Source organism: Perca fluviatilis, chromosome 23 (genome assembly GCF_010015445.1).
Source record: "Perca fluviatilis chromosome 23, GENO_Pfluv_1.0, whole genome shotgun sequence".
NCBI classification, from domain to species: Eukaryota; Metazoa; Chordata; class Actinopteri; order Perciformes; family Percidae; genus Perca; species Perca fluviatilis.
Window position 1 is genome coordinate 20807191 of NC_053134.1, and position 24298 is coordinate 20831488.

The 24298-nt window shown below is 40.8% G+C and overlaps 1 protein-coding gene and 1 long non-coding RNA gene across 3 annotated transcripts in view; one reads left to right on the forward strand and one right to left on the reverse strand.

Annotated features, from left to right (window-relative positions):
• Nucleotides 1-24298, reverse strand: part of LOC120553789 — a 78864-nt gene that overhangs the window by 30788 nt on the left and 23778 nt on the right. The window lies entirely within an intron of this gene.
• The window catches only part of ntf3 (neurotrophin 3), a 48500-nt gene continuing 33130 nt past the window's right edge, over nt 8929-24298 (forward strand). The window contains exon 1 of one of the 2 annotated variants that reach the window (XM_039792497.1): nt 8929-9115. In XM_039792497.1, the coding sequence (XP_039648431.1) occupies nt 9098-9115 (18 nt within the window). In that variant the 5' untranslated portion in view covers nt 8929-9097. Of the gene's footprint in view, nt 9116-10388; nt 10463-24298 lie in introns of those variants that run through there. The other variant, XM_039792498.1, reaches the window with a different exon arrangement.

A 24298-nucleotide genomic window follows, 5' to 3' on the forward strand; every position in this document is an offset into this window, starting at 1 on the left:
ATTGCGGGAACTTGCAAAAAATGCGGGAACTTGAAAAAAATGCAGGAACTTGCAAAAAATGCAGGAAAAATTGCGGTTTGATGAAAAAGAGAAGAAAAAGTGATTCCCCCAACTTTTTTTAAACTTAATTTCCAAAAATTGTTTACAGATATTCAGGCATTGCAATAAGTAAACAAATAAGATACAAAAATATATACAAATAATATAATATTAAAGTAAAAATAAAAGTAATAGTCTAAACAGAGGGGAAAAAAAGATACAAAAGAGACAGACTTTCAAAAATCGTTAATATAGACAGCAGGAGCACTTAGACAAAGAAATTTGAGTAGACATCAGATATTAAGATAGCTTTCTTATTGGATACCAGCTTAAGAGACTCAAAGTACATGTCAAATTCAACCTCCAACACCTGCTATTCGATGATGTTCACGTCACGTAATTACGTCACTTCATAACGTTCCCATGGCAACAGGGGAAAATGGCTGCCCTTGTGTGAAGTAAACGCAAAATATTTTCAACTTTCTGCTAAGATATATGTGACTTTTTTGCAACGAAAATGTGGGGATTATGAAATCGTGCAAGCACCGCATATTTTGCGCGGAAATCGGCAATTTATGCGGCGAAAGTGCGGCATATTTGAAAAAATGCGGCCCCTGCATGAATATGCGGACTTTGGCTGATTATGCATTGAATTATGCGATCGCATAATCGCGTTTTTCTGGAGGGATTGGTCTAATAACTAGCAGGGACATCTTGCCTGTGTCCACACAAACACACTCTCTCCCTGTGAGGTCTGTGTGTGGTGAGGTTCACCAGCATGTAGGGAGGCTTCCACTCTGTCAAAGCTACAGGCTGCATGATCAATTGGCACCCGCCAAGGTGGCACACACACACACACACACACACACACACACACACACACACACACACACACACACACACACACACACACACACACACACACACACACACACACACACCTCTCTTCTTCCTCTGTTTATTTATCTAAATGTCTGGGAGGCAGTAGAGCGGAGTGGCAAAGCCCACCTCCTCTACTCAACTCTTTTCCCCCTTTTGCGTGTCCTCTTTCTCCACAACCATGCTTTCCATTCTGTCGTCCATATTTCCCCCTCTTTATCCCTTTTATTTTCACTTCCTGTTCAACCCCTACTCACTCTCACCCATTCATTTTCACTCTTCCCTCAGGTGTGTTTGTTTGGCGTGCCAGCAGCGCACATCTGTCTCTGTTAATTATGACTGTGTGTTTGCATTTGCCCTCCCATTGGAGTTTGACTAAGCATGCATGAGCTGCATTCATCTCCTTTCCTCCATGCGTGTGTCCATCACCACTGCTGTTTAATTTTCTATGGAACAGATAGTCTCACGATAGGCAGATGTCAGGACAAAACCATTGTCCCATAAATTACTCTGGTGTTGATATTTGCAACAGGAACAGTGTTTGCTATTGGTGGTTTGGAATTGTTTGCTGATGCCTATCGCGGTGCAAACCAATTAAAACAAGCGGGCTGTGCTTTCGAACGGCCATGCTTGGACCTCAGCATAAATCACACGGAATTCACTGTGCAAACAGATTTAATCCGGTTCATGTCATTTAGGATGTTGCTTGTGATCTCCTCAGGATTTAGACTGTCAGAAATGACTGCGTGTTTAAGGTTATCTGGGGTATTACAACAGGGCATCATGTTTCAATCTGTGTGGCTTAACTCTCCACACTTGGAATCTGGAATCCAGTCAGTCATATTTATTTATGAGGAGGATAAAACAAACCTAAGGACAGACAAAACAAAAGCAAGAACAGCAGGAAGAGCACAGTAGGCGCGCAATTCCCACGGGAAGCTAGTTAGTCTCATTTCGTGATTTCAGTATAACTGCAAAATGCACCAGGATGGGTGTACATAATGTAGCTTCAGACGTTAAAGTGCCCATATTATGAAAAAGAAAAATCACTTTTTCTGGGATTTGGGGTGTTATTTTGTGTCTCTGGTGCTTCCACACGCATACAAACTTGGAAAAAAAACATCCATGCTGTTTTGAGTGAGATACGGGTTTCTGAATGTAACCTGCCTTCAGTCTCCGGGTGAGCTGTTCAAAATCTGCACGGCTTTCTACGTCACTAGCCGAAACGAAGGGGCTAACCATAGCATGCTAGCATGCTAGCTCGTTCTCAATGGCAAAACACTGCTACAACAGTTGGAAGTGCGCCCTCGTTTAGAAGAAGTCTCCCGGCTAATCCTGCCTTGTACGGGCCGAAGTTGTTTAAAGAGCTAGCTAGCTGATTATGATCCTTACCTAGTTACTGCGCATGTGCGACTGCCAACAAAGATGTTACAGCAGTGAGAGGTCTCACTCTGTAGCTAAAACAGAGACCTGAACACACAGGGTGAAAAGAGGAGCTGCAGCAATGTGCAGTACAACAAACATATGATGTTTTTTGAAAATTAAACCATGTAAACCTATTCTGGTACAACCTCGAAATACAATTATGAACCAGAAAATGAGCATAATATTGGGCCCTTTAATGCACCTGCCATTAACCGTAACCATTCTGAAAAAGACAATATTCCAACTACATGGCTAATTAAAATGTATATTCTACTTATATTGCTGTTCACATGCAGCTGTTCTTAATAGGACTGCATATGTTTCCTCTCCAATCTCTCCTTCCTTCACTTTCTGCCTTTCCCCTTCTACATAATTATCTTTTCTCCTCTCAACTCTTTGCTCACATCTCTAATCCTCCTTTCTATCTTCCCCAGCTTCTCCTCTTCTTCTCATCCTCCCCTCTCTCAGCTGACTCCTCTGCCACTTCATCCCCACTTTCTCCTCTAAAACTGTCCACCCCTCCCCTGGCTCCTTTCATATTTGATGATTCAACGGCGCCCAGGATAATAATTACACAGTTGTCATGTCACGTGGGGAGCCCGAGGGATCTGCTGGAGATGTGCTTTGCCCATTGCGCTCGTGAAAAATTGAACACGTCCTTTACATGATGATGCCGAACCAAAAGCTGGTATTATGGGACTTCCTATGATGTATGACTAATGCTTCGTCATAGAGGGGGAAAAATTCACATTTTGCTGTTCTGGAGATGTGAAGAAGTATCTTACACGTAAGTTTGAAAGTTCATAATTGCAAGCTAATGTCAGTTACCCAGTTCAAGCTTTACGTGTGAACGGCATGACTTAAGACAAACTTTACAAATTTATTTTGAAATGCAGCCGTCTGTGTTGGTGCCACTGTAGCATGCTCGGTGCAGGGCAGATGACAGGCATGAAAGTAAACCAGGTAATGGTACATAACCAGGTATGAGTCACATTAAGCCAGAGATGCACTGTTTCAAATATACCAACTGTTTCAGTGTTTCAACATTCCTCATACGGTTTTAGTGGTGCCAAAAATGTCTTGAAGGATCACTCTGAACTGTTTTTTTTTCTCTCTACTAACCACTACTATTTTTTCCATTTCAATCAAACAGATATAAAATGGAAAACTTAAGTGCAAAAAGTGCAACCACACTGACCTTAAAAATTGCCAGCACCCATTTAAAAAAAACAAAGTTGTATAACTTTTAAATAATCTCTCAGTGCAGACAGCCACAGGCACAGAAACAACACAGAGAACGCACGCAGAAAAATATTGGCGAGTCTCTGCAAGGTAGAGGAGAGTTCAGTTGGGAACACTGAGCGCAAAACTTTTCGTCGACACAATTTTTCGACTCAGACTTTGGTCGTGAATGAGCCAAGACATGTTGTTTTTCTGCTGCCGAACTTGGAATATTGTTTTTTTTTTTGGAATGACAAGCATTCATTCATCTGGCAAGAGCAAGGCTGTACAGTAGGTGTGAGGAAATAAAATAAACAGCCCAATATTGTCAGCTAAAGAAAGTTACGAAAGATCGACTAAATGTTTTCTGTGTCTTGTGTTGTGGTGCTGGACTGAGAGCTCCGGTAAATAACTTTATGATGCATCTTACAGGTGGTTCTCCCTATCTCATTCACTACTTTTAGTCTCTCATCCTCCAGATGTGCCTAATAAAACAGATTTTGCACCTGCTTTTCCCAGATGTTTAATTTCCGTTGCCTTTTCCTCTGCTGCTGTGGACAGTGTGGGGTGATAAATCATCTGCTGTTTGAATCTATTTCCATCCCCATATTTTACACCTCTAAACAGGAATGCCTTGAAAAACATATTGCATGAAAATGTCATTTTGAGTGGTATCACTTTTCTTCCATTTGCCTTGTGTGTCTAGAATTACAAATAAAATTTGTTTTTAATGAACTGGGTATTTGTTGGATAACTAACTATCAGTTAGAAAATAGCTGAAGGTGTTCAGGTTGTAAACACATCTTCAAACACATTATTCAATTTCATGACACCATAGCACTCCTAGTGGCCAAAAACTCCACAGGGTCACTTTAAAAAAAAAAAAAAAAAATTGAGAATTTACATGTAGAGGGAGGCTTTCTTCCTCTGTTCCTGCTCTGTCTGTGTACAAAGCTGCCTTAATGGTTTCAGTTTGGCAGGCTTCAAAATCCCATAATGGTACAAACCGTAATCTCCATCAACATAGTCTAAATCCAACAACAACTATTTGATTGGCAGAGCTTTTAGTGCACAGCCTGACAGAAGGTTGTGCACACCACTCTGCCTTCTACTTTAATAGCAGTCCATCCCTCAGACACCTCTCCAATCGTCACTCAGGTCAGATTTTGCTGGTGTGTGCCGGCCAATGAGACGGCCTTTATAGCTTTACCAGATGTGCGGTAGAGATTGACACAAGATGGAGGACGACGACCAGATGTGCAGCTGACAGAGCGCTGCCAAGTCCATTTTGATGTTTTGGGTTGTGAAATCAGCTCCGACACAAACAGAAGAGTTAATCCAAAAGGATACTTAGGCTGAATGCACGAACACATCCATGGAGTCAAACCATGTGTTCACAACAACACAGCGATGTCCAGTGATCATCTTATTGCCTTCCAATATGACTGTTTGTTGTTGAAATGATTAGATCTGTAGCAATTCCAATTTTTGCTGTACGATTAATTGTCTCAGAAGTAATTGCGATTGACAATATAAGTGTCTCTTTCAGTAAAATTTTAAAATATTAATGTATTTAATACTTTTGCAAACGTGAATGAATCCCACGATACATCTTTTGGTCATATGTCACTGTTATGTGACCCAAATAATGTAGTAACACAAGTACACAGTGTATAAAGTTAACCAGGCCTCTTTATTATCATAAAAAAAAAAATCTAACTGTATTTCATTTTTGTTTCTATGAACATGTATAGGGTCAAGTGCCAACAACTAACAATTGATATAATAATAAAAATATAAAGTCCGACCGATATATAATTACAATTTGGCATATCTAAACAAAATCTTATATGCCTTAAGACCTCAGCTAATGTTAGCAATTAACTGCGGTTAGACAACCGCTATTATTTAAAAGAATTGACAATTAGACAATTATGTAATAATTGTTACAGGCCTAGAAATGATTCACATTAGTGTTTTCTTATCTACCACCAGTTTTGGTTAAAGTTAGACAACTAGAACTACTGGACTTGGTTAAAGCTCGCATATTATGCTCATTTTCAGGTTTATACTTGTATTTTGGGTTTCTCCTAGAACATTTTAACATGTTTTAATATGTTAAAAAAAAACTGTATTCACCCTTTGTCTGAAACGCTCCATTTTAGCGCCTGTCTGTTTAAGCCCGCCCCCCTGAAAAAGCCCAGTCTGCTCTGATTGGTCAGCATTTCCAGGTCTTCTGCATCTGCACTCTTGGAGTCTCTGCACCGTCATTGCAGCTGGGGAATAACTGTAACGGCACTGTAGCGGCACTTTCTACCTATATAAAGTATAGTTGTGACATCACAGCCGTACAGAAGTCCTGACGGCTCGTTTAAAGGCACAGTTTCTGAATACGGGCTGTGTGCATTTCTCTGTGGATTGATTGTGTTTTTATATTTTCACAGTACTTATGTAGCACCACCTGCTTTATAACCAAACAAAACATGGAAATCTCACTTTTTACAATATGGGACCTTTAAGGTCAGAAAAAGGTTGCTGCTCATGGTCAAATAAACTAGCGTTGTCTGTTCGTATAACAGTGGTATCAGTGTCAAAGTCTTTGTTTGATTCTGTAACTCAAGTCACTGACAAAATAATCAGTTCCCAGTTGAAAAAGTTACACCTTTTCAGTTTGTTTAGAAAACCCCTGATAAGAACTCAGGACCTGCGATGTGGCAGCTGGAGGATGTTACACTCCCAAGGAAGTCCTCTCCACATGGATAAGTTTGAGTAAAATGAAAGGTGCCTTAATACCAAGTGCCTTTGAGCCTCCAGCTGCTACAGTGCCTTGCGAAAGTATTCGGCCCCCTTGAACTTTTCGACCTTTTGCCACATTTCAGGCCTCAAACATAAAGATATAAAACTGTAATTTTTTGTGAAGAATCAACAACAAGTGGGACACAATCATGAAGTGGAACGAAATTTATTGGATATTTCAAACCTTTTAAACAAATAAAAAACTGAAATATGGGTGCAAAAATCAATTCAGCCCCTTAAGTTAATACTTTCGTAGCGCCACCTTTCGTGCGATACACAGCTGTAAGTCGCTTGGGGTATGTCTCTATCAGTTTTGCACATCGAGAGACTGACATTTTTGCCCATTCCTCCTTGCAAAACAGCTCGAGCTCAGTGAGGTTGGATGGAGAGCGTTTGTGAACAGCAGTTTTCAGTTCTTTCCACAGATTCTCGATTGGATTCAGGTCTGGACTTTGACTTGGCCATTCTAACACCTGGATATGTTTATTTGTGAACCATTCCATTGTAGATTTTGCTTTATGTTTTGGATCATTGTCTTGTTGGAAGACAAATCTCCGTCCCAGTCTCAGGTCTTTTGCAGACTCCATCAGGTTTTCTTCCAGAATGGTCCTGTATTTGGCTCCATCCATCTTCCCATCAATTTTAACCATCTTCCCTGTCCCTGCTGAAGAAAAGCAGGCCCAAACCATGATGCTGCCACCACCATGTTTGACAGTGGGGATGGTATGTTCAGGGTGATGAGCTGTGTTGCTTTTACGCCAAACATAACGTTTTGCATTGTTGCCAAAAGTTCGATTTTGGTTTCATCTGACCACAGCACCTTCTTCCACATGTTTGGTGTGTCTCCCAGGTGGCTTTCGGCAAACTTTAAACGCACACTTTTATGGATATCTTTAAGAAATGGCTTTCTTCTTGCCACTCTTCCATAAAGGCCAGATTTGTGCAGTATACGACTGATTGTTGTCCTATGGACAGAGTCTCCCACCTCAGCTGTAGATCTCTGCAGTTCATCCAGAGTGATCATGGGCCTCTTGGCTGCATCTCTGATCAGTCTTCTCATTGTATGAGCTGAAAGTTTAGAGGGACGGCCGGTCTTTGTAGATTTGTAGTGGTCTGATACTCCTTCCATTTCAATATTATCGCTTGCCACAGTGCTCCTTGGGATGTTTAAAGCTTGGGAAATCTTTTTGTATCCAAATCCGGCTTTAAACTTCTCCACAACAGTATCTCGGACCTGCCTGGTGTGTTCCTTGTTCTTCATGATGCTCTCTGCGCTTTACACACACCTCTGAGACTATCACAGAGCAGGTGCATTTATACGGAGACTTGATTACACACAGCTGGATTCTATTTATCATCATTAGTCATTTAGGTCAACATTGGATCATTCAGAGATCCTCACTGAACTTCTGGAGAGAGTTTTCTGCACTGAAAGTAAAGGGGCTGAATAATTTTGCACGCCCACTTTTTCAGTTTTTTATTTGTTAAAAAAGTTTGAAATAGCCAATGAATTTCGTTCCACTTCATAATTGGGACCCACTTGTTGTTGATTCTTCACAAAAAATTACAGTTTTATATCTTTATGTTTGAGGCCTGAAATGTGGCAAAAGGTCGAAACGTTCAAGGGGGCCGAATACTTTCGCAAGGCACTGTATATGGATCAATCTTACTCAACTCCAAAAATGTTAATGCACCATTTTACACAGACACTGCATTCAACTTTTACTCTTACTTTTTAAGAAGGTTGCGATGACTTTTAATAAGGGCGGCAACGGTTATTTTCATTATGGATTAATCTGTTGGTTATTTAATCGATTAGTTGTTTGGTCTGTAAAATGTCAGAAAAGGGTCAAAAACTGTTCCAGTGTTTTCCAAAGCCTTACATGTCGTCCTCAAATGTTTTGTCCACAACTCAAAGATATTCAGTTTCCTGTCACAGAGGAGCGAAGAAACCAGAAAATGTTCACTTTAAGAAGCTGGAATCAGAATTCTTTTAACATTTATTTTTTAATTTTTTTTTACAAAAAATTACTCAAACTGATTAATCGATTATCAAAATGTGGCGATTCATTTAAGAGATGACAACTTATCGATTCATTTTTGCCGCTCTACCTTTCATTATCGGTCTGTGCTTTGCAGCAGCTAAACTGTGTGTATTTCTTGCTTGCTCCTATAATAATCTTAATATACAGGGATTTTAGTGCACATGTATGTTACTCAGTAATAAGAATAATTGTTTATTTTTTTATTTAATTTTAGGGCTTCTGTAGTTCATTCAGGTTTTTATTCATCCTTAAAGGAAAGAGTATCTGATTTGAAACTTTGAGTCTGGGGGAACCTGCTTAATGTCAGCTAGCACTACATGCACGCGCGCACACACACACACACACACTCTTAATTCGGTGTCCTAATTCATGTCAGCAGGCTTGCTCCGCTGACAGACAGTGGCAGCATGCATGCAGGTCTTTGCAGCAACATGCGCCAAGAGCCATCTGTCCCGTAACAGAAAGAGCGCTGTAGATTATGTTGTCCAGAGAGAGAGAGAGAGAGAGAGAGAGAGAGAGAGAGAGAGAGAGAGAGAGAGCATTACGCACACCCTGATCCTCTCCACACAGAACCAGTGTGGCGCACAGACAGGCGGCAGCCCCTCAGAAAGTGGGAAGTTTTCGCCAAAGGATTCTGTCTCTAAATTAATCACCTTCATGTCGACTCTGTTGGATACTAACCCGCCGATGCTATGGTTACCTTTATTACGGTAGGCACTGCTTTATTTTTATTTGTTTATTATTTGGTGCATCGTGGAGCCTTTTTTTTTCTGTCGCTAAAGAACTCTATAGTTCCGGACATCGGACACGAGTGGAGCGACAGTGACCCAAAGTGTTCAATATGTTAAACTGACTTTAAAAAGGTCACAGAGACTCACAACGTTGTACTTTAAGTGCATCAAATCGTGTGATTAAGAGCTGTGGAGCTGCTGGGGTTGCAACTTGCACGGATAGCTTTGAAAAGTTTTGGAAATGGCTGGATTTGGCACCACAGAGGCGTCTAAAATTGGGTTTAAGTGTTCCAGATTAAATATTTACTTTTTTGTACAACAGAGGAGTTGCATAATGTGTTCATGGACCTGTTTCTTCCTCTTAAGCTTGGGCTTTGGCAGGTGAAAAAAGTAGAATGTGAGAACGCGCCGTGCGCTGCCTCAAGGCAGACGAGTGCGGACAAATTTACAACTTCCACACCTCTCTCTCTCTCTCTCTCTCTCTCTCTCTCTGTCTGTCTCTCTCTCTCTCTGTGCACAGGTAGACAAAATGGTTGGGTCTTTCCCGTGCTCTCTTACGCACACAAACAGAGATTCCTGCAGTTTTTTTCATTCACTCTTGCTCTGTTCAGAGGCGTGTGCGGCGTGTTGCAGGGACCGGAACTGGCTCAATGCGCCCGGAAACGGTTTAGATGTGGTTCAGCTTGTGTCTTTGGATTACCGACGCGCCTACCTATGCGTTAAATCGGCCTTCTTTCCCTCCTTACGCGTTCCTTGCCCCGTGGGCACGCTGCAGCCGAGCTCACCAATGTGACGTCAAAATGACGTAGATGTCGCTGGCGCGCCAGGATTTTGAACGCGCGACCAGAGGTCGACAAAGCGGAAACAGGAAGCATGAACGAGCTCGAGGGTAACCGGATGCCAGGACTCTGAGTGACCGCAAGTCTCTCTCGTAAACTTACTGGGTTAAGAGGAGTTCTTTTATGGTGAACGAAAGGCTCGATCCGATAAAATAGGTAATCGAAGCGTTGACGTCAGTGCTGCTGCCAGTTCTGTCGTTGTTTACCTTTTTCTTCTTCTTCTAGTCCGTAGAAAGAGCAAAGTCGGTAGCCTTTCCTCATTAGCGGCACCTCTGTTCAGGAGAAGACTGCAACTAGTGTCGCGAGCAACACGCGCAAGTGCAAACAGTTACGGCGCTCCCATGACCTCACACTGGCGCTCGACAGGTCGGCTGCGGCGAGTATACCCTACGTTTAACGTCTCCTGTGGTCCTAAACTTTGTCTTTCTGGAAACTTTGTCTTTTTTGGACAAATGAATCATCATCAGCAATCATTTTTGGAGTGCAAGTGAGTGCCATGCTAATGTAAAGTTAAAGACTTCGCCACTTGTTCAAGAGGGTGGAAACTTGTTTTAATGTCATTGTATTTAGACAGGGGCAGTGCACAAGTAAACATTAACCATGTATATGTACAGGTAGATAGAACAACACATTAACAGAATTCAATGCACATGTACAGAAGATGATGAGTTCTGAGTTTAAAGTCAAAATTCTGATTAAAAAAGTTGGAATTCAGAGTTTAAAGTCAGGACTGAAATAATTGTTTTTAAACATTGGCATTCACACTTCCCACCCCACCTAATCATGATAACTCGCAAATATGTGCAAAGTTGCAGCAACAAAATGATCAGGGGCTCAGTCATTCCCACATCCTAAAACCAGTCTTGAATAAGAAAAGAGGCCAAATAAGATTAAAAGAATTGGCATGGTTTTATCCACTTTATGGAGCTCTCAGTGCAGAATTGGAGTTATTGTGTGTTTTGCATTAGTGCATGTGTACCTTGTTAGTTTACTCAAACCTTGCAGGGTTGAGTTTTCCCCTCAGTCACCAGAATTTGAATGTTTGGAGCTGTTGATGGGATAAGAGCCAAATAGCCCAGTAACCCAAAAATACTCATGCTGTGTGTGTGTGTGTGTGTGTGTGTGTGTGTGTGTGTGTGTGTGTGTGTGTGTGTGTGTGTGTGTGTGTGTGTGTTTAGTCAGATAAAAGAACATAACAGAGTCAATTCTGGGCATTGGCCTTAACAGTGCTGCGGTGCAGTTGGCTATGTCTGATATGACATGATATACAGCTTTGCGTAATGGCGCTCATCAGTGGCCGTCTTGAGCCTTTGCTGGATGCTTCCTGCTGCTGTGGGAGTACGTGTGTGTGTGTGTGTGTGTGTGTGTGTGTGTGTGTGTGTGTGTGTGTGTGTGTGTGTGTGCGTGCGTGCGTGCGTGTGTTGGCAGTGTGTGCATGCGCGCAGAGGCAGCTGGAGCAGCTGTTGCAGTGGCGGATTTGACGCAGAGCCCCTCCTGACATGCAGGCATACAGCGGGACAAGGACATTAGGACGCAAGGAAGGAGGCGAGAGACGGGCTGGTTCCATTCTGTAACTGGAACTCCCTTTATGGGCACCCTGAGAAAAAGCTTTCTACTACAGCTGTGGGCTGTTGCGTGCGTGTTAGAGCTCTGTGTGCGGTGCAGCGACTCAGTTTAACAACGTTCATTTTGCGCTTAACTGTGGAAGAAAAGAGACAAAATTAGGAGCGAGGGGTGTGAACAGATTAGGGGCTGGGCTCATGGGAAGAACATAAAGTAGAAAAGGGTAGAAAGGGGCCAAAATGGCTCCAATGTGGTTCAATAAACTGATAATGTTGCTATGGAGAGTTCCTGTTGTTCCTTTGGGCTCTGCATTCCAACCTTTTTGTGCTTTTGTGTGCATCCAACTCCCCGCCTCTATCTGCTTTGCTCTTCCTTTCCCGTACCCGTTTCATTTGTTGCCCCAATCTCTTCCGTTTATGTTGCAGGACTTGTCTGGCAACACCAGATGACATACATAAACAACATCAATCTTAGCCTCAAGGTTTACGAAGCAGATTGCTGGTTTAAATTCTGAGACAAATGGAGAGGAAAAGGCAAATGAGGAACTATTGGTGCCAGTGAAAGAAGACAAAAGTCAAAGCTGAAGACTGAAATGTAGTATAGTGAATGATACACACTGCACACTGGAAGACATCTCATAAGACATCTGATTCATTTTCACTCTCTCAGGCAATTCACTGCTACAGTTTTCAGTGTTGTACAGCAGTAGTTCCCCAACCTTTTTGGTCTGAGGTACCCCCACAGCCATGTTAGATGAACTGCCCTTCATCCATTCCCAATGTATGTCCCAAATGTATAACACTATTCACTTTATAATAGTAAGCTATTGTTAATTTTTTTTCAAATTTGTTGAACTGTCAATATTTATGCTTTATTGTTGAACGGTCAATATTTAGGTTGGTTTGGTCAGCAATCGTACTACTACAACTTGGAGTGAAGCTGAACGTTTCAACCGTTTATCCATTTAAGATAACTATTTCAGCAGTTTAGTCATTACTTTTAGCCATTCATTTCCAGAATTCATTAATTATATTTAGCCACCACTTTAACATTTCTTGCACTCTTACATAACTGCAACATGTAGTGTTCAGGTGTTACAGCTAATAATATACTTTTAAATCAAATCATAATTTCCATTTTTCAAATGAGTTGAGCTTCTCCAAAATCTTTCCACGTACCCTCTGGTAACAGCAGAAGTAACCCATGGGGTACAAGTACCCCTAGTTGGGAATCACTGTCAGAAGGTACCCAACAGTAAACCTTGCCCCAGAACCCCCTCACAGCTGAATCCGGCCCTGACAGAATGTGATCGCTAGTTGTTAGAACTCAGAAGTCAGACTATAGATAGGAGATGCAAAGTACTCATCATCATCATCACCTCTGTTAGTGCTGGGGGTAGGAATCACCAAAGGCCTCACGATACGATATCATCACGATACTCATGTCACGATAAGATATTATTGCGATTTTAAACCACAGAAAATATCGCGATTCTATGCTGTATTGATTTTTCACCCCACCCCTAGTTTGTACCAACATATCTCTTAAAGGTAAAGACGACCTTAGCGGATAGGTTCACATTTTTCCAAGTCTGTCTTAAAGGTGCAGTAGGTAAGCCTTATAAAACTAACTTTCTGTCATATTTGCTGAAACTGACCCTATGTTCCAGTAGAACTACATGAAGCAGGTCATTAAAAAATCCGGCTCCTCTGGCACCACCTACAGCCTGTAGTGTGATTTGCAAAAATCCACCGCTCCCTGTTCAGATGCACCAATCAAGGCCAGGGGAGGGGGGTGTCTAACTGCGTGTCAATCACTGCTCATGCACACACATTCATTCTCCCTTGTGGGGGGAGGGGCTTAGGAGACCGTTTTGGGCTTTAGCGGAAAGGGGGGAGGGACTGAAAAGTTGTCGTTCAAATTTTTTGGCTAAGTCCTGGATCTTCACAATCCTATCTACGGCACCTTTAAAAATCAACACTTGCATGCCTATATGAGAGGGGGCTATAATCCACAGTCCTTGCTCCACAGTTTATTTGAACTTGACTGAGGCTTCAGCAGTCTGAGGCAATCAAATCCACTAGAAAACAGTGAACTTATTCTTTAATTAAAATTTTCTAACCAGACTCTTGTGACCCAAGGATAATCTGATTTTAGATCTAGATCCAAATTCAGATGAGACACTTATTTTCTACCCACAGATGTGCTGCATTTGGCAAAAATCTAGTCTGACAAATCCAAATCGTCTGGTCACCAGTTTCGAATTAGATGTTTGAAAACGCATTTTAAATGAAAACACTGAAAGGACAAAAAGGTCAGTGGTTGCAAGTGAATACCGGTCAAATGGAATTCTCAAATTGCCACATCCTTCCACAGCAGTTTTCTACAGTCACTTCTACAGTAGTGACATTTCTACAGTTGTCACTTTTCATCACCAAGGTCCACCCATTTCCACACATCTCTCTGCAACTCTAAAACCACTTAAACATTTCTTGCAGGTTGTTTCTGCTTTTCAAGACATTGAAGGGTTTTGTAATTAAAGTCAAGTGGAGCTCAAGTACCTTTCTAATAGATTACTACTGGGGTCAAGCACCTTAAAAGGGGTTTGTAGGGCCTTTTTCTAGCAGGTTCGTGAACATGAGTGACATTTACAAGAATTGCGGCTACTGAAGTCCTTTAAATGTGAACTGAAAACCTAAATACAAAGATGTTCTGTTAAGTGATGTAAGTAAACTGCAGCTCTGTGATGCTTCATTCCAAAGGGTCTAGAGAGGCAGAGGATTTTCAGTGTGTCAAGGAAAAACGTTGGATTTCTTTCAGTTATAGATGCTTCAATAAAAGATACCAGTATCTAAAACGTCTCCAATAACGCCTAAAATGCTGGTATCGATATTGGCAAGTACTGGAGTTTATGCAGTGATACGATACGTAATTTAGCCCAGAAGAAAATCTACTTTAAAGTAGTTAATTTCTGTTCTTTTTCCGTTATGACTGGCTGTCAAACTGGATAATAAAAGTAAGTTCTCTGGCATTCATTGTTTGCGTTCGTTCATGTTTCACAAAGGGTTTAACCTGAGCCAGGTCATACAACAATTATAGAAATCATATCACAACCATACAGGGTTGGTAGTATACACTGTTAAAACACTGGTATCGGATTGGTACTCGGTAACGGCAGATACACACATACAAGTTCATGTATAGGAATCGGTATCGGAAAGAAAAAAAGGGTATCCAAACTTACTTTCAATACGTTCTTCTGTGTGGATCAAGCTGTTCCCCTCGTTCTATATGGCCGTAGTTTCACCGCCCTGCCTGCTCTGAGATGGTTTACATTTAGCCGAGTGTTTATACAATGCACATTCTTGGAGCAAAACACACTGTAAGGATTTCGATTAGACGGCGTCCTGTGCTGTGTGGAAACCGAAACAGCACAGTGCGGAGGAGCTCTGTGCAGAAACACACATTTTCCTTTAACCTGTAACCTAAACACTTATCTCAATGTAAACAAGTTTAAATCTTAACTGGAATTCTAGCGCAGGAACAAAAGTTTCCCTTCTGGTCTTTCCCACAATTCCCTGAGACAGAGCAGATAGGCATCATGTGGTTTCAAGGTGAGATTCGGCCTTCCTAGCCAGTCAGCCATATGACAGTTCTGTCCGTTTAGACCCGGTAATCTGCCTCTCTGTCTCAACGATTTTCTTTATCTCCCACACATTCACTGTCTGGATCTTTAAGTCCCTCATTTTTCTCTTTACATCCCCCTCTCCATCTCAGACTCTCCCTCCCTCCCAGCTTTGTTCTTCTTTCCACATTAAAAAGGTAGACTCAGTGACCTCCTGATAACTCCACGGTCCTGATACAGCTGATGACTGATAGCGTTGACTGGGATGAATTCCCGTACAAGCCTATCATTCATTCTCTTACTACATGCCTGTATTGATTGGCTTTGTTTTTATGTAGATAATAACCTAGTGATAGATCTACGTTTGATGCCTATATTGTGTCTATATCACATGCAGAATACACAGAAATCACAAGTCACGTGCCTTAAAGTGGACATTTGCTTATTTTTAACTTCATACTTGTATTTATTTTTTTTTTTTACTTGAACATGTTAACATGCTTTTACATGTTCAAAAAACATTCTATTTCTCATACTGTCTGTCTGAATATACCTGTATTCACCCTCTGTCTGAAATGCTTCATTTTAGTGCCTGTTTCTTTAAGACCCCCTCCCGAAAAAAGCCCAGATTGCTGTGATTGGTCAGCGTTTCCTGGTCTTCTGCATCTGCACTCTTGGAGTCTCTGCACTGTCACTGCAGCCGGGGAATGACTGTAACAGCACTGTAGCGGTACTTTCTACCCATGTATAGTATAGTTGTGACATCACAGCCATACGGAAGTCCTGACGGCTTGCTTAAAGGCACAGTTTCTCAATACGGGCTGTGTGCATTTTTCTTTGGATTAAGCGTTTTGATTCACTGTATTTATATAGCACCTCAACCTGCTTTATAACAAAAAAGACATGGGGATCTCACTTTGTACAATATGGGACCTTTAATTAAAATTTGAATCCAAACTGACAGTGTTGTCTGCTCGCAATATGGAGTAGTGCAATATCCAAATCACAAGGGGGCGCAATACTTGTTAAAGGCAAAATATGTGTCAAACCATTCTGAATTAAGTATTGTGGTGCTGCAGAGACGTCCCACCCTAAAAAATCGTATCCTACAGACTAAAGGCCTTTTTATAGTTGTGCGTAGAATCGACGGCGCAGGGTCCGGCGTAGACGCAGACCCCTCTGCGTCTACGCCGGACCCTGCGCCGTAGCCTGACGTGCACCTCTCAAAAAATGTAACTAAATGTCGCGGCGATGCACGTCGCTCAGCCGTGGCTTGGTAGCGTTGCATTTCCCCCAACTCGTTTCCTGGTTCTCCTTCTCCATAAACAACATGAAATCAATGAGAGGGTTAACTTTCCCTGCTACAGATTTCCCACCGTGGTCAGAAAGAACAGGGGAGACACTTTGTTTGTTTTGTCTCACTCCGAAGATAATCGCCGTCACTCTCTCACTTCTCCCTCTACCACACACTCCCCCCACACACACACATGCGGCTGATGCACATACCAGCGCACAAGTATAAACATCAGGCCACTTATGTAGGCTATGGCGAGAGCTCTGCGTGGAGCCTCCGCACAACTGTAAAACGGCCTTAAAGAAAAAAATCTTTGTTTGGTACAAATCCCCGTAAAAATAATTAAAAAAAATTTGTAGTTAGTTTTTTAACATTAATATGAGTTCTCCCCGCCTGCCTATGGTCCCCCAGTGGCTAGAAATGGCGATATGTGTAAACCGAGCCCTGGGTATCCTGCTCTGCCTTTGAGAAAATGAAAGCTCAGATGGGCCGATCTGGAATCTTCTCCTTATGAGGTCATAAGGAGCAAGATTACCTCCCCTTTCTCTGCTTTGCCCGCCCAGAGAATTTGGCCCACCCATGAGAGAGAGACATCATGGCTTGCAAACAAGCGAAGCATGGCAGTTGGTCAAGGCCACACCCCCACTCTCCACCTTGCCCCCCCTCTCTCCTCTTCAATAGCTACAGACACAGAAATGGCACATCCTAAGGAAAGCTCATTGTGGGACTGGCTCTAGTGGCTGTAATTCTGCACCAAGGCTGAATTTCGGGAAAGAGACTTCAGATACAGTATTACGGGACCACTAAGGCCTATATAAAAGCATCGAAAAAGCAGCATGTCATAGGACCTTTAATATTGTGAATCATATCGCAATATAAGTCAAAAATAATGGCAATAAGATGTTTTCCTCATATCGTGCAGCCCTGCATGTGACTTATCACATTGACTGCTTCCTGTGAATTGTAAGTTTCCTGGCTTAACTCTCACAACTCTGTTAACTCTCCATTTATTTCTATTCATGCAGATCCTACTGGAGACTCATTCCAATTCAATTTTGAATTGTAGTTAATATAAGCCTAAGTTCATTTGTTCAAATGCACCTCATTAGAAGTTATTTACATAAAAGTAAAGAAGTATTATCACCTTTGATATCGTATTATATATTAATGTATAGATTGATATATTAATTGATTATTAGAGAGATATAGATTAATACTTACAGATGCACAGTGGTGGAAGAAGGGCTTAGATCTTTTACTTAAGTAAAAGTAGCAATATCACAGTGTAAAAATACTGTTAAAAGTAAAGGTCCTGCATTGAAAATGTTACCTAAGTAAAAGTTAAAAATACAGTACAGTATGAGAATCAAAATATACTTAATGTAGGGAGCGAGTACCGACTCTAGAGTCATAGTGAGAGAAACAAAGTGTCTCCCCTGTGCTTTCTGACCACGGTGGGAAATCTGTAGCAGGAAAAGTTATCCCTCTCCTTGATTTCACGTTGTTTAAGGAGAAGGAGAACCAGGAAATGAGTCAGGGGAAATGCAACGCTACCAAGCCACGGCCGAGCGACGTGTAGTTACATTTTTCGAGAGGTGCGCGTCAGGCTACGGCGTAGGGTCCGGCGTAGACGCAGAGGGGTCTGCGGTGGTCTGCCGTTGATTTTACGCATAACTATAAAATGGCCGTTACCCCCTCGCCTTACTAAAAACTATATAAAAATGGCGTTCTTTTCACTCTTACTCTTGTTTGCTGTTACAGGTTATTTAAGACCATTGTATGAAAAATGACAGAGCTTCAGAAAAATTAAAAAGTTACATATTATCACTTTAACTGATTCATCGGTCGCTAGCAATGTGCTTTGTGTGGACGAAGCACTGAGTTGTTAAGTTTGACTCATTTGGCAGCTGGCTCTCTGCTTCGTAACGTTACTAGTCCACTGCTTGTTTGTTAGTTACTGCAAAACCTCAGCTCTGCGACTTGCCGGAAGTTGGTTTATACGGAAGTTTATAGGTTACCATGGCAATGCATAAAAATGGCTGCTGCTCTGACCATTCTGCTTTGTTGATTTGAATGGAATTTTTTCTATGGTCATGACATCAATAATGGGTAGGAAAGAAGAAAAATGTATTTGCAAAAATAAATAAAATGTTTGAAACTTCTCTCTATCTTTGCATTTTTGTGTGAAATATTGGATAATTTGAAGCTCTGGGGCCTAAACAGCTTCAAAATCTTAATCTGAAAAGTAACTAGTAATTGCAGCTGTCAGATAGATGTAGTGCAATAAAAAGTGCCTGTTTCTCTTTGAAATGTAGTGAAGTATAAAGTAACACAAAATGGAAATACTAATAAACTGCAAGTAATGCAAAATTGTCCTTAAATACAGTACTTTAGTAAATGTGTTTTCCCTAAATACTGAATTTAGCTACTGAACTATTCCATCTGCCAAAGAAGTTACACATGCTCCTGTTGATAGTCAGGTAGGCGTCTAAAAAGGGTTATGTACATATTTCCATGAAATTTGGTAGAGGAGTCAGCCCTTAATGTGCTATTGGATTATGTTTAGTGATTATATCAGATTACTGTAAGATCAAGGGTCTTTTGCTAGTAAGGCGATTACCGTTTCCTAATTATAACTATGAAACTACAACCAGAGTCTAGTCAAATTTATTTAAGATTCGTCAGTTTGTGCAGAGATTTAAACCATATGAGTGATTTCTTGTTAATCTGCAAAGCTTCCCCAATCTGCAAAATGAAAGGCCATTGTATGATTTGCAGAAACATGACATGGTGATGTTGTTTTGGCCACAGATTTTTACCGTCTTTCACTTCTCTTACATCACCTCTATGAAAAAAGCTTTGTGTTAAATCACTCTTGTGTTTTTCCCTTGTTTCACATATGATTCCTTCAAAGCAGAAATACCAGAGAGGCAGAGAGGAATGTTCACAGTGATGGATTCCCTTTTTGGTAACATCTTCTAAGGTCTAACGCAGGTCTGCCTATTTATTTTGAATGGGGGGGGGGGCCAATGGGGGAGCCGGAAAAAAAAAACGAGCGATTCAACTTTCAGAGGAACACAACCTGCCATCACCCTGTGGTGGCCAATCATGTAATCGGCGTCAGCCCGTTTTGAGGCAGTGTCCCTCTGTCTCTTTTCTTTCTCCCTGAAATAGCTGACTCAACGGGTCGCGTTAGGTCTAAATGGGCCCTAATGCTTTACTGAAAAGAAAGATACAGCTTTAGCTTGTCTCAGATATTGATACTGAGGAGCGGCCATCTTTATTCTCTCCTTAAAAAACGAGATGTCTATAGGTGATTGATGTGTCAGGTTAGTGGCCACCTTTGATATTTGAGCTAGCAGATGTTCAGATGGCCTGAGGGTGAAACCTGCTGCTCAGAGTCTAAACCCCCACACACACACACACACACACACACACACACACACACACACACACACACAATCCCTACTTGTCCTCTCATTTGGTTAAACCCTAACCCTAACATGAAACTAATCCTAACTTTAATCCCTTACCCTGAAGCCAAACTCCTAACCCTAAACATGGCTCTTGAGGAAGTTTGGATTGCAGTTGAGAAATATCTTCAGCGGTGTGAAATCACATATCGACGCCTATAGAAATAATGTATCTGTATGTTTTTAAACGGCTTATTTGGCTAGAATGAGGGTTTTAACATAGGGATGCTCCATTATGAAAAAAAATAAAATTAAAATCACAAATGTTTTGGTCAATATTTAAATCATGATTATTGAACACGATTACTTATTGACTTTTGGAAAGATGTTTAATTTGTTGAACAGTCAAACAAATTAACAGGGAAAACACCTTGAACTGTGAAATTTCCCTTAATACTTTCCCCATCGAACGTTTTGAATTCCCGTTAAAAATAAAATTCATAAAAAATATATTCAAGTGTTGGCTGAGTGAGTATAGCCTTCAGGAGGGCTAAAGTGCATGTGGCATTTAAAACACAAGAAAGAATAAGAGGTTACTTGCAAAACGTAATGTGCAAAATAATGTTTTTTTCTCGAATAAATCGTTTTTGTAATTGGTAGGAGCTATGTTAGAGTGCTCATATTATGCTCATTTTCAGGTTCATAATTGTATTTAGAGGTTGTACCAGAATAGGTTTACATGGTTTAATTTTAAAAAAACACCATGTTTGTTTTACTGCACACTGCTGCAGCTCCTCTTTTCACCCTGTGTGTTGAGATCTCTGTTTTAGCTACAGAGTGAGACCTCTCACTTCTGTTCCATCTTTGTTGGGAGTTGCACATGCGCAGCACCTAGGTAAGGACTACTTAGCCAGTCAGAAGCAGAGGATGAGGGCGTGCCATGCTAGCAGCTAGGCGAGCATTATAACGTGTGTTACAAAGTGACGCACGTTTGTCTCTGAAGTAAAGGCTGGACTACAATAGAGCTGTTTGGAGCAGTTTGTTAACAGTGTTTTCTGTTGGAGATGGCGTGCCGGGGACTTTGGGCTTTTTCACTTTGTACACCTATAACATGCACAAAAAAAGATATATAACACAATAAAGGAAAAAGCCAAACAGCATAATACAGCACTTTAACACACTGTGAAAGTCACTTTGGAGAGCTTGAAACTAGCTTGAGATATGTAATCAAATTCAAATGGCTTTATTGGCGTGACCATAATCAGATACCTTACTGCCAAAGCTCTGTATGAATACTGACATTAATAAACTGTAATCTGTCACAGTATCACATCATGTTGCCTTTAGAACTTCATGAAACTTTGAAAAATGTTGAGTAATAATTCACTTGAACGCCTGGATTGCTTAGAGTGTGCCCATGTGGTGCGTTCATGTGCATGGGTGTGAAGGCCTGGGGATGGTGGATAGGTAGCAGAGGTATTTATGTTGGAATCCAAAGAACAAATCTCATTGTCTGTAGAATGGATTTCATAGTTCTCGCTTCTCTTCAGTGCTGTGGTGTTGGTGCTCAGTATATATTTTTTAAGTTTGCTTTTTACAGTGCTATTCATCCTACTGAAAAGGAGCAGAAGTAGTCTTTCATCATGAATGCATTGATGAATTGATGAACGGAATTTCGGTCTGTCAAATTCGACACAAATCTGTTGGCGGCGACAGATTTAGCTAAAGCTAATTATCTGAAATTAGGCCGGAGACACTAGAGTGTAACCTGTATGATGCCGTGCATCATAGCATAGACCCAGCTAATTGATGATGAAATTTGTTGGCAACTATTTTCATATAAATGGTTTTATTTGATTTATTGGGTAGTTGTTTCAGCCCTAACCCCAATGTATAGTTTAAGGAGTAGCTTTGGAGCCTATGCATTTAGCTATCGTAAGTTGCTTGTAACTAAGGAGGACACGGAGGATTAAAAAAAACAAAACACGGACTCTTCAGAAGAGGTAATTATCCGCTCAATTTTCCGCACGCGAAAGTCGCTGGATGACACCATTTTGTAGAGCTTAACATCTTAATTAGCTTTGTATCAACTCACACAACCAGATTTTAACGTATTGTTGTGTTTCTATTGATCACTATCAAAGCATGAATGGCCTGAAGTGCAGGAAAGGAGGAGGATAAATGCAAAAATGGGGACTAATTTTAGAACTAGTTGGCCTTTATAGTCACATCTCTCATAAGTACTGAACTGACAGTTTTTTAGTAAAAAAAAACAAAACAAAAAAACTAAATTAGTTAAACCAAAGGAAAGCAAAACCCCAACCTCATAATACTGCTTTAATTACGAATAGCACGTATCCTTCCCACAGTGTGTGTGTGGCTAGACAGTAGTGGTTAGTTGGCATTGCCAGACACAAATGAGAAAATAGGGATAAGATGTGGGAAAATTGTGACCTCTGTACTAGAATTCATCTCATGAAACACAAAACTGAACAGTCAACATTGCTGTTACGGTAACATTTAAGGCAAATGAAGTCTTCATTGCAAATTCAAATAGATGCATTCATTCAAATGTATGAATACGGGAAACAATAGTGAGTGGCATGAGCGGTAATTCTTTGTGACAGCTCTTTCCAATGTGTGTCAGTGCTTTTCCATGCCCCATTAAAGAGAAGGCTTTTATTTTGGAAAGACTTTCCATTCCCAGACTGCTTCTTATTTTATAGCTGGGAAATAATTGGGTTAAATTAGTGGTACTTTGCATCAAACACTGCCTGACAATATTCCAAACACTACACTAGTTGGCAGCTGCTTTTTCACCAACATTTCACTCCTACATCATTAGCAATGTACCTGTGCTGACATGGAGCACATTTTAGAGGTGGCCCTCGCCCCGTGTGCACACATACTCTTCTCTATTTTTAATTGTATGAAATTTGATCACTTCTGTGATAGAACGTGTCAAACTTGATAGCATGTGAAAAAAAATGTACTTCAAACGGTGGAGAGTGCAGAGAGTATCTAATATAATAATAATATTATTTGTAAATATAAAGAAAGCATTAAATGACGTACGTGTACAGTACACTTAGCCCATGGCGTTCATTCCTGTCTACTTTTGTCTGTATGTTTTTGTGTTTTCCACTCCTAGTTGTAATTTCCTCACACATGTTCAAACTGGAGAATTAAACAAGGGTTGACGGTCATGCTTGCAGCTATAAAGTCTGGATCGTCAAAGCAGGATTCACCCTTTGGGGAACATGAATGTCTGCACCAAATTTCATGACAATCAAACCAATAGAGCTCAGCAGTGACCACCCACTTTTTTAAACGGCTTTGGTTCCTAGAAGTGATTTCCCCCATTCAATTGCTCCATCGCCATTTCATTAAATGCTTATGTAAAGAGTTAAGCCTGGGACCAAGCCAACCAGCTACAAGATAAGTCGCGACCAATTAAATATTTGATTTGGCACAAAAAAAGCTTTTGAAAACAGAAAAAAGGCAAAGGTACAAGACTGTGTACGTAAACGATCATAGACTTTAGTGGTAGCAGATCGCTATAGCTGTTCGTGGGTTTCGGAAAACATTTCCATGTTAAAACATGTTTTTCTTAAAACAATGTTTATATCATTCAGACTTGTCGCTTCCACAGGGGCATAAACCTTAGTTTCACAATCTCTTAGCTCGTGGTCAGTCTACATTGGATAGTTTAGCCATTATGACTCGTAATAAAATTCCTTATGGAGAAAATGAATGGGATTTTCACTCCCAGAACCACACAGTTGAGCTCTATAATTATCAAGGTATTTAAGTCTGGACCAAAGACAGACTGACAGACTCCCATCCCTAGAGCCATGTCATGGCTAAAATAAAAAAAAAAAAAAGAAATCTAATTTGTGCATGCAGACAGCTCACATTGACTTGTTCAGTCTGCCCTGCATGTGACTGAGTTTAGTATTCCAATTTGGACATCATGGCTATGTGACACAGCATGATGCCAGTCAGATATAGTGAAATTTGAACTAAGTAAATCTCAATTCAATTGAGAAGATAGTGTCTGGCTGCTTGGATGACCAATGTTGGCAAAGATAAGAGGACAGAGTAACAAAAAGAAAGATAAATAGCAACGTGATTGTTTTTTCGGCAGACTCCTCACTTAAGTCTGAAGGCTTGTATTGTTAACACAAGTAGTTGAACAAAAAAAAAAAATATATATATATATATATATATATATATATATATTTTTTTTTTTCTCAACTAAATATTGCTATTATTCATCCTGGTGTGACTGGAGGCATGATGTGTCCTGGCAAGACCAAATGATCAGCCCATGTGCTTGTTTTATTGTTAAAAGTGCTTAAGTGCTGGTTTGGACGGAGTTTTACGACCGTATAATTCCATTTGGAAAAAACAGACATCCCCTCTTAT